Here is a 15,667-nt window from a genome sequence, read left to right as displayed (position 1 = left end):
TTGGATTTGCATAAATTTCTAACGTTGTTATTAGGATAAAACGTCTTTCCACATACAGAGGTATAGTATCTTCGCAATGCTGTACACAGATCTTATTATCCACTCACCCATTGTTCCGTCGCTGCCGGGCATCCACTGTCATACCGGAAGCATCCCAAGTTCCCTACCCTTATACGCAAATTCCGCTATCATAACTTTATTCTGCCCTCAAGTTTCTATCGTCCCCGGGCATCCACGGTCATGCCGGAGACATCCACATATCCTTATAAATTATTCCTTCATTGACGTTTTAGTTAAAACAAAATTACAAGAATAAATGTACAACGTGCTAATGTGCATTGACGCTGATTCAGTCAATAATAATAATAAGAATAAATAAAATACCAATTTCCTTAACCAATACTATATTCTACCTGCCTGAAAATATATATATATTAACATTAATATTACCTCTTTAAATGGTAAACCCACCGTCAGAATTCAAAAGAAAAAGGCATAGAGCAGGAAAAATAACCCGTGAATATCGTGACGCTTCTCGATTCCGTCGGATCAAGAGATTAGAATTGAACTCAAGGCATAATCTTGTCAAATCAGATAAAAGGGTTTTCCTTCCAGAAAGTTTTATCTCAGCTTTAAAGGTTAAGGCTAAATTCCTCTTTTACTTACCGGAAAATTTTACTTCACAGAAATTTCTCCAAGTAGTTACCTCAAACATAGAATTTGACTCTTTCTATAACTACTATTTGGAAACTATAAAAAATAAAGATACGATTGAAAACCCTTCATTAAAATCAATAGATCTGATAACTCAATTAAAATCTCAGTTACCGGAGAATCAGTGTGAAATAGAGAGTAACTTACAGACTCTCCAATGAGGCCTTCTTGCAACGATAAAGATTTTTTCGCCTTAACAGATGATGAGCAAGCTCGAGAGAGAGAGAATTCTCGATATACTCTTGGAATTCATAGATCAATATATCGCAGGTAATATCGTTATCGATCAGTTAATGGATTTGATAGAAAATATCGAAATCCTATTTTAATAGATACCCTTTACATATACATATATATATAAATATTTCAATAGTCACGACTCATTTAACATTATCCCATTATAGAGTTTCGCGGCTTTCTTATATTTTTCCGTAATCGATAAGTCAGATCCTCGCTCTCGACATCCCCAAGATATAGCCGGTGTAAGCAGGTTGCCTTGAAAATAAAGAGAGCGCACTTTTCTCTGGAACTGAGGCATCTAGGGGAAAAGTTGGTCACTGAGACGTGACAAAAGTAAGTTTATTTATATTTAAATAAAATAATAACACCAAATATAAAACTTGTGACCTATTTTTTTATTATATTTGTGTTTTTCAGCGTTTTTAAATAAAGCAGTTTAATCGATCCGAGATTCCTCTGAAGAATAGAATGGCTGTAATTGTTCAATGATACTCTCGAATCGGTTAATCTGATTTATTCGACAGCGCTATTAAATGCATTATTATGCTAAGAAAAAAACGTCAAAATATGGTACAATTTATGACGTCAAAATGCGGTACATGTCATGACGTCAAGAATCTGTGACATTAGACCGTCACTTTTACATCATAAAAACGTCAACTCGTGACGTCAAGAATAGTCAGTAAATGACCAATTTGAAACGTCAAAATGACGTGTGCTTGCTATCTGGGTTCATATAGGTACTTAAGGGTCGGTTAAAGTGACGGGCAAACTTCGAATTGATATTGGAGACCTCACGCGGTGACAATGCGAAACTCCGGTTTCAGGGTTACCTGAGAAATAAATTCTCGGTCTCTATGTAGAGGTGTATGTCCGTATACGTACAAACACCATTGCATTGCTCACGCGGACGCACCGTAGAGAAGAAAGACAGAAAAGGACCGACAATCATGCTATCCTTGTTCCTCTAACATATTGTTTTACGACCGAGATACGGCCTGAAAATGCTTTCTGGCCTCTCGTGGCAGAAAGCAGTAATGCAACAAGATTAACGGGCGCCCACTTTTTGTGAATTTTATATTTGCATGTATACATATGTGTATATATATATGTTTAAATTATAATTAAAATTATATATGCGATTAAATATTATATGTTGATAAATAATAACAGTAGGATCATAGATAATAGGGTGAACAAATATACATATACAGGGTGTCCCATTTTAATCGATCACCCCGAATAACTTTTTTAATTTTGATTGTAGAAAAAAACGTTTCAGACAAAAAGTTATATGGTTTCAAGGGAGACATGAGACGGTGCCATTAATTTGACCTTGAAGAGTCAGCTGAAAGTCACGTGAAGGTCACCTCCAACTTTTTAAATAGGACACCCTATATGCTTTTGCATAATCTTATAGCTCATCTCGAGAGCTTTCCAAAACACTATAATTAAGTTAGTTTTCATTAAGTACTTTCCGAGTTATGAGGCTTGAAATAATTTCTTAATTTTACATAAACTGCAAAATATCTTGTAAAATATTCATTTTTCGATTATCTTACCTTAATACTTTTATGTATAAAATAATGAGAGGAATCAATTGGTCTAAAGAAAACACATAATTGTTTCGAAAAAAAAATGTAATTTGCAATTAACAATTACATTTTTTTTCTTAAAAATAACTATGTGTTTTCTTTACAGCAATTGATTCCTCTCATTATTTTGTACATAAAAGTATTAAGGTAAGATAATCGAAAAATGAATATTTTACAAGATATTTTACAGTTTATGTAAAAATAAGAAATGATTTCAAGCCTCATAACTCAAAAAGTACTTGAGGGAAAAATATTTTATTATAGTGTTTTGGAAAGCTGTCGAGATAAGCTACAAGAATGTGTAATGAAAAATAAGGGGTGCCATTTGAGAAATTAAAGGTAACTTTCGCGTGACCTTCAAAAGACCATCCAAGGTCAAATAATTGTCACCATCTTATATCCCCCTTGAAACCATATAACTTTTGTCTGAAACGTTTTTTTCTACAATCAAAATTAAAAAAGTTATTCGGGGTGATCGATTAAAATGGGACACCCTGTATATAAGATACGGGTGCCTATTAGACTTGGTAACTTGTTGCTTTCTCATATCGATACTTCATATATTATGGACAGGATCATCAGCGGGATAGAGAGATAGCATAATGTCAATTTTATTTTGATTATTTTTTTAGTAACTCCATAATCATAGTATCATAGATCAATAACGACATTATCTTTTTTCAATTATATCGAAATCGTATAAACACATACTGGTACATAAATATTAGTAACATAAAAACGTTTATCAGTAATACGTAACGACGAGATGCAAGATATTCGGTCTATCACCCTGTAGACATACATACATATATATGTATATATATGTAATTATGAATAAACAAAAATATTTTCAATGTTTTAAAAATTATCCTTAAATTAACAAAAAATGTAATATTTTTTAAAATAAAATATATTACAAAAAAAATTATTAACGTGCACGGACTTGAACTTGAGTCTACAGAGTGATAGACCAAAAACATTGCACTTCGCCATTACGTAATACTTATAAATGTTTTCATGTTACTAATATTTATGTGCCAGTATGTGTTTATACGACATCGATAAAATAATTGAAAAAATATCGTTATTGGTAAATGTAAAATAAAATAAATATTATATATCTATATATAATATACAAGTAGAAATACTTATTTATTCTTTATTTTAGTTTACCGTTTTATTTTGTAGACGTGTGTTTAGTAGCTGCTTCTTATTTGATACAAAACTTTCTTCCTGACTATAAATACTAAAATCTTCATTATTATTATCCACAGCAGAATTTCCTGTATGCGTTACATGATTTATAACAATATAATCATTAATTGGGTCTAAAAAATAAAACAAATTTAATAAATATCATGCTAATATATTGTATTATATCGTGCTAATATATTGTAATATATCGTATTTAATATTTACCATTACGGTTCACTGCATTAAAAGAAATATTCTCGCATAATGTATTTTTCATATTTTGTGCAGGTGTACTGAATAACTGCTTCTTATTTGATATAAAATACTCTTTTTGCGGAAAAGCAGGCAGGTTTTTATCTTGTCGGATATTATTTTCTTTATCCTTAGGCAAATCCTCTTCAGAAGATGAAAAACTTCTTTTTGCTTTTAAACGCCTTTTTATCTTTTCTCGCTTTTTTAATTCATTTGATGATCCAGCAGTATCATCTATATTGGATGTATCCTCTGCTCGAACTAATTTTTCGATGCCTTCTTCATACGTATCTAAATCATTTAAAATAAAATAATATAATAAAAGTTATATATAACAAAGAAAAATTTGTATTGTATATTATTTATATTCTTACTTGCAGTGCCGAAGACTTTTTTAATCGATAATACCTCAATCGGTAATACCTACAATTTGATTTTTCTCGTGGCATCTCTTTTGTCATAATAGCTTTGTTAATACGTAATTTCGTTTTAAAATGGGTAGGCCAAATGCTTGATAAATTATCTGCATTATACCATGCGGCAGGTATTAATTGCAATCCGTCGTGAAATTCCGCAATAATAAATGTGTCGTTATTCATTTCTTTGATATTACATCCACTCGATAAACATCCACGATAAACATGCATTAAACTGTATTGTAAGAAATATTTATTAGATAACGCATGAAATTATATTTGATGATTAAGAGGAAATATTGCAAATATATCTCGATCATTGCCATAAGGAATTTTCCATGTTTTACATAATAAATTAGTAATTGGCCAAGAAAAAATGTTATCATGATCTATTTTCATCACTTTAATGTTAAAATCGCTAGATTGACATGGTAATTCATAGACTTCCTTTATATATTTAAGTTTTTTCCCAATAAGAAAAATGTCTTTATTCTTTTTTTGTACTATGTTCAGAATCAAAACACATGTACCATTTTTTAATAAACAACAATTATTATTAACGTTTGCAATGTATATTAAATTTTCTATTTGACATTGATAGATATTGATATTGAACATCAAAATTATGAGGTATTGGACCATCGTTGTGCAAAAATTTACATGAATATGATGTCTCATTATTGCTACCATATTCTGATTGTAAAATATTACAATTATTAATCTCATGATATCTTTTGAATAATTGCTGCAATGGTTTTTCATTTTTTCGTAATTTTTTTAATAAATGACATATAATTTTCAAATCGGAAAGCGCTAAAATTATCCAATGAACCATATGTTCTTACATCAGAACATATACGAGGTCTGTAAATAAAGTAATGAGACTTTTTCGAGATGAACTTTTATTTATAATTTAACTATAATTTAACTCTGTCTTTTTCAAAATGATTCCCTTGGGAAGCCACGCAGCGCCTGAGACGTTGTTTCCAGTCTTCATAGCAGTGCTGGAACTCAGAAACCCGAATGGCTTTCAGAATGGTCGATTATAGCCGCTTTTACGTTTTCGGTCGTATCAAAGTGATGTCCTTTGAGATGAGTTTTCAATCTCGGGAAGAGAAAGAAGTCACAGGGACTCAGGCAAATACGAGGGCTGGGGAACGACAGGAATGTTTTTTCGTGACAAAAACTCCGTAATCGAAAGTTTACAAGTTTAAGAAAAACATTCCTGTCGTCCCCCAGCCCCCGTATTCGCCTGACCTAAGTCCCTGTGACTTCTTTCTCTTCCCGAGATTGAAAACTCATCTCAAAGGACATCACTTTGATACGACCGAAAACGTAAAAGCGGCTGTAACCGACCATTCTGAAGGCCATTCGGGTTTCTGAGTTCCAGCACTGCTATGAAGACTGGAAACAACGTCTCAGGCGCTGCGTGGCTTCCCAAGGGAACTATTTTGAAGGAGACAGAATTAAATTATAGTTAAATTATAAATAAAAGTTCATCTCGAAAAAGTCTCATTACTTTATTTACAGACCTCGTATGTATAAGATTATGTACATTATGTGATACATATTGTTTGCCATATAGTATTTCAAACGATTTAACAAAGTGATTCAGTAAAGCTTTAGCATAATTTATTAATTCCCTTTGGCATGAATTTTGACGTATAAGAATTGTTACAGCAACATGTAGTGTTAGAAAATGAATATATATATCTCGTTTTAATATGTATCTTAATACAATAGGACCTGTATATAATAAAAAATTTCGAAATTCAACAGCTTTCCAATGTTTAACTTCTTTTATCTAGGTCTTCTAGCAAAATCATTTGGTGCAGTATTTCTAAATTCAATCAACAGATGTGATATTTTATTAATGGATCTTATATTTAAACGTACCGAAAATGGACCTTTCATCCATAAAATTATCATTTTCTTAACAACTCCTAAACATATAAGATGCATGTAATCAAGTGGAGTATTAGTTAAGGGTAAAAATTTTGGAATATTATTTAAAATAGAATAATTAATCTGAAAATCTTTATATGCATTAATGGCAAATAATTCGTCGTTTCTTAAAGGATAAGTTTTATTACATGGAAAACAAATTCTACCATTTAAATATTTTCCTTTAATTAAGCATTTAGTGCAACTATTAAATCCTGTGTGACTTTTTGTACATAATACAAAAGATTTTGCAGGTGCATCACATATTAAGGCAAATAATCTAATTTTAATTATCTTTTCATCATGAATAAAACCATTATTGATTAAATTAATTAAGTCATCGACAACAGATTGTAAAAAAACATTAGAATCAGTAGGTTTTTGATATCCAAAATAAGCACCAACTAGATACACTGTAGTAACCGTATTAGAACATAAAATTGGCCATAAAGATGCTTGCGATGATTTTGCTAAAGGAAGACCATCAATATTTATAATTAAATTAACATATGTATTATCATTTATTGATAACATTTTTTTAATGATATCTTTAAAACCTAAGTAAAAGTATTCTCCCCCACATATTCTTAAAACATCAGTTTTTCTTGGAGTTTGTAATAATGTCCGTATATCTTTAGGTATATTATATGATGTATATTGACGAAAAATATGTAACAAGTCATTGCATGCATTTTGGGCAATATTATGAGATATTGCCCATGTAACTATAGCATTTTTAAATTCATTTTCATCATTAATGTTATCAGTGTTGTTTACTTCATTTATACTACAATTATGATATTTAGAGCTGTTTGTTTGTATATTATTATTTTGCAACTGATGATTTCTTTCTTCGGTAGGTTCAATCAATACTTTTTATCATGTGAATTATAAATATCAATTTCTGCAGTAGTATCATCATATAAATCTAAATTAGAATTCTTAGAAAAAATATTTTCAAATATGCTGATTCGGGACATATTCATGACAACCTAAAATATTTATATCAGTATTATCTGCAATAATTCGTCTACTATGGCGTTTAGAAACAAATTTCCTTTTATGTCCGTTATTCATATTTCTTACAATAAGTAATAATTACATAAATATCATACAACACTGCAAAAATTGAAATAAATATACAATAAATATACAATAGATAATAAAAAACAAATCAAAACTTTTAATATATATTCATAAACTGATGTTTCCGATAATGTAGCATTAATTTTACGAACTTTTCATATATTACATACTAATAATGTAAGTAAAACAGTTTGTATAACTTTTTTGATGTGTTTCAGAGTATTATTAGATATCTAATAGAAGCACATTTATCTTTTATTGATAAATTTTCCTATTGAACTAAATAACGTTTTCCAGTAAATATAAAATATTTCCCACTTAACAATGTAACTGTTACGTACAAGGCATATTACATTGCAGTTACATTGTTGAAGTGAGAAATTATAACATTGATGTTATATTATATTATCGTTACTTTATTGGGTTTTGAAATGCATCAAATAAAAATGTACAAACCATTTAGTTTTGTTATATATTGTGACATAAGTGATATCAGATAGTTATTAAAGTCAATAACTTACGTACTGGAGTCTAAGTATCGAAGTTATGTATCGGATGCCTAAATCTGTAAGTAGTTAGCACTAAGCCGGTTCTAACGCAGGGATCTCAGGGGAGGTGAGGGGCGAGGGGATCTCAGCGGTGCGGGGGAATGACGTCACGCAGGATGGAGGGGGATGACGTCACGCGGGTTCTAACTCAGGTCCTATCAGGGATGACGTCACGCGGGACGGAGGGAATTTCGGAGGCTGCGGGGGACGCACGTATAAACAAAAATGGCGGTATTCCTATGAAGAAGATTTTGGGTCTCTCTCTATTCCTCCCTCTCTCTCGCTCTCTCTCTTTATCCCTTTATATTTCTATCCCTCTCTCTCTCTCCCTCTCCATCCCTCTATCCCTCTATCTATCTCTTTATCCCTTTTATCTCTCTTTCTCTCTGTATTATCGCAAGTATACAATATTAGTCATAAACTTATATTTTGAGATATTTCGGGGTCCGACGTTTTCGAGCAATCTGTGAATCATAGCGAGATAACAACACATTTTTGAGATATTATACAATATTACCAGTTAACAAACAATATAAATAGAAGTATTCTTTGAAGGATTGGGTGGATGGAAATGCGTGCGAAGAAATTACGTCATGATTTTGTTACAATTAAAAATATATATATAATTTATTTAAATGTGTGTGTTTAATAAAAAGTATACAATATAAAAAATAATAATAATAATATATAAAATAGACCGTCGGGCTATGTTGGGGAAGCCGTTTCTGAAAACAGAAGAAAACATACGCATTTCATTAGTTTAAATTATTTTAATAATTTATTTTAAAATACTTTTGATATATAATAATTTGATATATAATGAATTAAAAGATACTTACAATGTTATCCATCATCTATTTTAATTTGTGCAAATAGGGCACATGTTGCAGGCCAATATTTGATTAAAAGATCTTCTGCACCCTTTGCATGACATATTTTCCAAATGAACATAAGCTATGGTTCTATGTTCTCGAACAGCACTAGTTTCTTCATACTGATCCGGTGCTTCTAGAAAGCATTCGGTACAAAATTTTGATCCATTTTCCATGTAGTAATAGGAAATGCAACATATCTTTGTTGCTTGGTTGTATGTCATTATTTCAGATATGCTTAAATCTCGCTGTTTCTTTTGTAACCGTTCATCAAGAATATCGACACTATTGTCACTATCATAATCACTGTCCTTCGCCAAGGGTTCTATATCAGATCCATCATCTTCCATCTCTCTCCTCTCTCTCTCCTCTCTCTCTATCTCCATCCGCTCCGCCACAACTGGATCCATCCAATAATCGTAATCATCATCCGTATCGTCGTCGATGATAATTACGTTTTCTTCAGCCACCGTATCATCGTCGATGATAATTACGTTTTCTTCAGCCATTGCACAAGACTACCGAAACACAGAAGAGCAACGAAAGAAATGATACTCTAGTGCAGCAGACCACCGAAACACAGAAGAGCAACGAAAGAAATGATACTCTAGTGCAGCAGAGTCCTTTTCATTATATTTTTTTAACATACACAATATAAATAGAAGTATTCTTTGAAGGATTGGGCGGATGGAAATACGTAGATAACAACATATTTTTGAGATATTTCGGAGTCCGACGTTTTCGAGCAATCTGTGAATCATAGCGAGATAGCAACACATTTTTGAGATATTTCGGGGTCCGACGTTTTCGAGCAATCTGTGAATCATAGTGAGATAACAACACATTTTCAACCCTAGGTTCAGTTACAAAAATTTTTTCTTTTGTGCCTCCAACAATCTCTGAAAGTTTGTTGGTTGAATATATGAAGGATCGAAGCGCATCAGATCATAGTACGTGATTTGAAAGCGCATCGACACGACGGTATAGCAAAAGTATAGTCAAAAATTATAGTGTTCTGTCAGAAAGTGTAATAATATATATATATATATATATATATATATATATATATATATATATATATTGTGTGATTATATATAAAATGGAAAACATCGAACAGACTGAACGCGACCTGGTGGAGCAATCCAACCAAATTGCCACCTTGGGCGAATATTTTGCATGGCTACAACGATGCAACGAGTACATCGAGTCGCTGGAAGAACAAAGTCGGATCAAACGACCGCGATTATCGATCGGGAATCGACAATCGCTGATTGCTCGAATCGCGCGAGTCGAAGGTGCAAAGACTCGATTGCAGAGACAGTTTATGCCCAGTGGTGGTAATTACAGTGGCGACAATAACGCGGGTGCCGGATGTAGCGCGCATCAAAATGAACTTGTGTGGCGCGAGATTGATACCGCGTTCGATAACCGTATTCTAACCGGTGCTGTGATTAACGCAAACCATATCGAACCTCGTCAATTTCTCGAGGACGCCAAAGACATCGTGCTCGAGCAAGTGCAAGACGTTATAAGAAGATACAACAGTGTAAAATTGAACACTATATTCAACGGTGAATTTGTGTCGGGTGATAAGCGTGCGAATAAAAGTATCAATACGAGAAACTGTGAACTCTTTCGCACGTCTGATTTACACGAGTGGTACGAGCGCAGCGTTATCGAGGCCACCCTAGCATTGCTAAAAGAATTTCAGGAACGCGATAGTGGCTGGGCATTGTCGCGAATACAAAATTTAACTGTAAATATAAATAAATATAATCCTGTGCGCGCGGGATGTTATATTAAATTGCCGCGAGAAATTATGATGAAGAGAGCTGTAATTAATGTACAATCCAGAGACAATGCGTGTTTCGCGTGGGCAGTGGTGGCCGCTCTATACCCCGCAGAAAGAGACACGAATCGGGAATCTTCATATCCCCACTATACGACGGTGTTAAATGTACAAAATATTGAGTTTCCGATGACGTTGAACCAACTAAAAAAGTTTGAACATATAAACAATATCTCCATCAACGTGTACAGCATCGAGAAAGAAAACAGCATTGTCCCGATACGTCTTTCGGAGCAGAAACGGGATAAGCACGTCAACTTGTTGTACGTGGAAGACGGTAACAGCGTCGGACATTTCGCATGGATCAAAAATCTATCGCGACTTGTCAGTTCACAATTGAGTAAAAAGGATCACAAGAAATATATCTGTGATCGGTACGTATAATTTAAATAATTTATGTAATTATAAAATATAATGCATTGCATAAATCTTTAATTTAAATATTCTTTTACAGATGCTTGCACTATTTCGGATCGGAGGACAAGTTGCAGTCACATACGGTAGACTGCGGAAAAATAAACGACTGCGCTATCCGATTGCCGAGCGATAAGGACAAGTGGCTCGAGTTCAACAACTACACGAGGAAAGAGCGGCTTCCATTTGTGATCTATGCCGATTTGGAATGTGCGTTGACAAAGACTGACGAAGAAAAAAATTATCAGTATCATAAGGTATTTAGTATAGCGTATTATATGCATTGTTCGTTCGACGACTCGTTATCCGCGTACCATTCTCGCCGCAGTATTGATTGTATCGCGTGGTTCGCCGAAGAACTTAAAAATTTAGCGTTACGTGTAAAAACTATTTTAATGACTACAAATGTCTCCATGGTAAATTTAACATCGGACGAGTGGGAAAAATTTCACAGCGCAACGCATTGTCATATATGCGAAAAACCGTTTACGCAAGAAGACGATACACGCGTACGCGATCATTGTCATTTGACCGGGCGATATAGAGGTCCCGCGCACTCAAATTGCAATCTAAATTACAAAGAATCATTATATATTCCGATAGTCTTTCATAATTTATCAGGTTACGACGCGCATTTCATTATCGAGGATATAGCCACGGCGTTCGAAGGGGAAATCGAATTACTTCCGATAACCAAGGAAAAATATATATCGTTTACAAAAACTGTTAAAGTTGCACAAGACAATTGGAAAAAATATATAAAATTAAGTTTTATCGATTCGTACAAATTTCTTACGGCAAGTCTCAACAAATTGGCATCTTATCTAGACAAAGACAAACTCAAAATTTTAAAATCAGAATTTCAAAATTTATCTGCAGAAAATTAAACTATAAAATTAAAAATCATTTATGTATTGGGAAAAATAATTAGTTAATTAATCTATATATGTTAAAAAACTATATAAAAATCCTAATTTAACAAAAATAAATTTTGTTGAAATATATTTGTTGAATATGTATGAATCTTTGTTTCATTAAATTGCAATTCTCTCTATATCTACAATTAGTATATCTTAAATTCATATTTGATCAAAAATAAATGCATAGGTGAAAGTGAAAGTAAAATAAGTAACATAAAACATATAAGTAGATAAAAAAAAAAATATATATATATATATATTATAAGAACGACCAGAAATATAAAACTTACTGCTCGCATATGTGTTAAATTAAAATTAAAATTTGAATGGTGTAGACTTCATTGCCGGAGCGTTTAAAATTAAATAAAATGAATCCATTATATATAAACTCAAGCTACAAATTTTATTTATCTGTTTTGATAATTCCTCATATATTTTGCGAATCTTTATTAATTCTTTTATAATATTGCATAAACAAATAATAAAAAAAATAAGATAAGATAAGATAGCAAAAATAAAAAGAAGGAGTAGAGATATAGTAGATAGAAAGGCAAAAAAAAATTAAGAAAGGAATTCTGCGGATCTATTAATAATTTTTAATAACTGAATGTGTATTCTTTTACACTGCATTTAAGCACAGTGTATTAAATAAAAAATTGATAGCATTCGATCGATTTGCATTTCGATTTCGTTGAAGAATTAGTTTCCATTTTTTTTTTTTTTTTTTATATGTTCCGCTTTATTATATGATGGGCATTAACCATAAGTTTTATAAGCAAAAAAGAGAATATGAAATCAATAATCTATCTCTTTAGCACATACATGTATAAAGGAGGACCGGTAAATAAGGCCAAAATCTGCCTCGCGATGGAATCTAAACTAACTGTAGAAAAGTCTTTCTTACAACCCAAGAAAGACGAAAATCACCGTCATTTATCCGAGAAGTGGTGGGAAAGTTTTGGGAATAGCGTATTAAGTTGTTAGGCTTTAATGTTGATTTATACATCGAAACTAACAGTTTTTCCTGTATTAACTTTAAGAGATCGTATCTGTTAGCCCCACTGATACCCCCATTATATCTCTGAGAAATGCTACCGACGCGACATCTACTGTTTCGATTTTTTCATCCGAGATTAAAACCCGAGTGCGCACTCCTGTTCTTATATAATCTCTATACTGTGTGTATTGAGAAGAGAGGATATAAGAACTCAGTCTTGGAAACGCATGACTTGTTTCGTGCTCACTTTTGACTTAAAAAAGAAGATATTAACAATACGAACGGACATGTAGAAATCACCTTCATGCTATTGTCTATATTCATTTTACAGTTAATATTTTTCATAAATCCACATTCGCTGATGTTACACCTATGTTATGTATGATGCGCACCTATATGCACATACAAGTTTATGTCTTTGTATTTTCCAAATTATTTAGGATTTTTTAAGATTACTGTTGCAGTGTATGGTATTAAAACGCTTACAGATTTTGTTTCATTACTAATCTGTAGATAGTAAATATCTGACTCAGAGTTTAACAAGACTTTGAATAGAGGTTCTGAAGTTTTCAATAAGAACACAGATTTTTCACACAGTTTGTTTAATACGTCAAGTTTGTTTTATTTTAGTGGGATAGTTCTATTCAATTTAGTTTTTTCTTTCAATTATATCGCGATGACAAAAGTCTGTTCGACCTGTGGCATAAATCTCGAAAAACGATCACGCACAGATTATCGCGAAGTGGACGAAAGATATTATTGTAAAAAATGTTACAGAAACTTGCATCGTCCTGAGGCACATTCCTCATCTGGGCAAGATGATTTTGCTGCACAGCAAAATGAGTTATAGCCTACTGTTCATCTAGATATTGAACGAAGTTATTCAGGCCACAACAAATGCGTTTTTGGGTGTTCTGTAGTTAGAAGTTTAAGAAATCTGACTAAAGAAGAATGTCTCGAGATATTTATAAAAAAAACGTATTTGTAAAATATGGTGCACGTGTTTGTATCGTGCATGATTTGGAAGAATCACTAGTAATTCCTAATGATTTTGAAACAGCTGGTATGGGGGTTTCTTTGAATGCTGAAGAAATACTAACTTCTTTCCACACATTTAAATCCATTATTCTGACAGAAAGAGACAAAGCACCTCTTTCCTTTTTGAATATGAAAAATGACATGTTGAAATTCGAAACTGGTTTAGAACATCAGCAATATTTCGACGTTCTACAATTCCTGTCAAGTGAAGATTTACTTACTCGTGTCCGAATGGAATTCGCTTTGGGAGTGTATCTATCTCGTCTTCGACGAGGTTACACTTTTGAAGAACTAGCTATTCGCTGGAATATTGCAGAAAAAACTGCTCGCAATTACTGCCAACTTTGCAGATCCATTCTTATAGGGCCTTTTTGTGACAAGTATCTTTCACTGACGCGCGATCGTGCTGATCTGATCAATCATCAAACTGATACTGCTAAACGTTTACATGCTCCGTCTGGTGAACACATTATTCTCGTGCTTGATGACACATATGTCTTTATCCAGAAAAGCTCCAATTTCGCATTTCAACGTATGACTTATTCTGGCCATAAACACAGGAATTTGATCAAACCAATGATGGCAGTATTTCCTGATGATTATATTGGAGCGGTTTGGGGTCCTTTTCCGGGAAACAAAAACGACGCTTCTATTTTGATCGATCTTTTAAACCGATTTTACTACCGATTGGAATAGTTTTCAGCCCGGCGATGTTATAATCGTTGATCGCGGTTTTAGGGATTGCATTCCAAATATCTCGAGCAAAGGATTTGTAGCGAAGATGCCATCTTTTGCCGATAAACCTTCATTACCACTGACAACGCAGCAAGCAAATTCCTCACGACTTATCACAAAAGTTCGCTATATTGTCGAAGTTGTAAACGGAAGAATAAAGAAAATCTTTAAGTATTTTGATAGAACTATTCAAAATACCACACTAGATACCTTATTCAACGATTTTAAGATTGCTTGTGCTTTACTTAACTTGACATTTAAACCAGTTGTCACTTCTGATCTTGATAAAAGAATTATAGATAAAATGCTTCATTTTTCGAACGAAAAAAATCACTTATTTGAATTGGTATGTCAAGAAAAACTAAATTCGCAGACCTCTCGTTTCCAACGTATGGAAGATGTCGAGATAGAATTCTTTCCACGATTAGATATGCAAGATCTTTGGCTTTACACTTGCAGCTCGTACGCAATTAAAATGGCACACAGTTATTATGCTGATCACTTAAATTCAAACGGTGATTTTGAGTTTGAAATGGCGAAACCAACAAGACCCATTGATTTTAGAAAATACGGTATAGCGTTGGACTGGTCTGCTAGTATTTTTTTGAAAGTGCGTATACGATCTCGTCACTCCATGTCCGTTAAGTACTTTGTATATGTTCTTGTCGATAAAAACAAACAAGGAATCGAAGCACTTAGTGCTCATTTTTGCAGCTGCAAAGTGGGACAACGTGTCGTTGGATGTTGTTCTCATGTAGCCACAATCATGTGGTTTTTTGGTTATGCCCGTTTTTTACTTGACATAAACAAACCTGCACACTCTCTTTGTGATATTTTTTACAACATAGCATCA

At 32.9% G+C, this 15,667-nt stretch overlaps 2 protein-coding genes and 1 pseudogene across 2 annotated transcripts; 1 reads left to right on the top strand and 2 right to left on the bottom strand.

Moving 5' to 3' along the window:
• The window catches only part of LOC145961982 (uncharacterized), a 357,225-nt pseudogene that overhangs the window by 117,996 nt on the left and 223,562 nt on the right, over nucleotides 1-15,667 (bottom strand).
• LOC145961710 (uncharacterized) lies at nucleotides 3,714-4,617 on the bottom strand. Its single transcript, XM_083082150.1, is given in 4 exon segments — nucleotides 3,714-3,832; nucleotides 3,969-4,286; nucleotides 4,370-4,430; nucleotides 4,433-4,617. Coding segments are annotated over 4 exon segments (660 nt in total). The 5' UTR covers nucleotides 4,595-4,617.
• On the top strand, nucleotides 10,829-15,572 carry LOC145961709 (uncharacterized). The gene is made up of 4 exons (XM_083082149.1): nucleotides 10,829-11,084; nucleotides 11,165-11,633; nucleotides 15,188-15,410; nucleotides 15,529-15,572. The coding sequence occupies exons 1-4, from the start codon at nucleotides 10,840-10,842 to the stop codon at nucleotides 15,570-15,572; spliced, it is 981 nt and encodes a 326-aa protein (XP_082938275.1). The 5' UTR covers nucleotides 10,829-10,839.

This window comes from Camponotus vicinus, unplaced genomic scaffold, assembly GCF_025532165.1.
Source record: "Camponotus vicinus isolate PSW18456_S1 unplaced genomic scaffold, iyCamVici1.0 SCAF_11, whole genome shotgun sequence".
Lineage (NCBI taxonomy): Eukaryota > Metazoa > Arthropoda > Insecta > Hymenoptera > Formicidae > Camponotus > Camponotus vicinus.
This window is presented reverse-complemented; position numbering and strand designations above follow the sequence as displayed.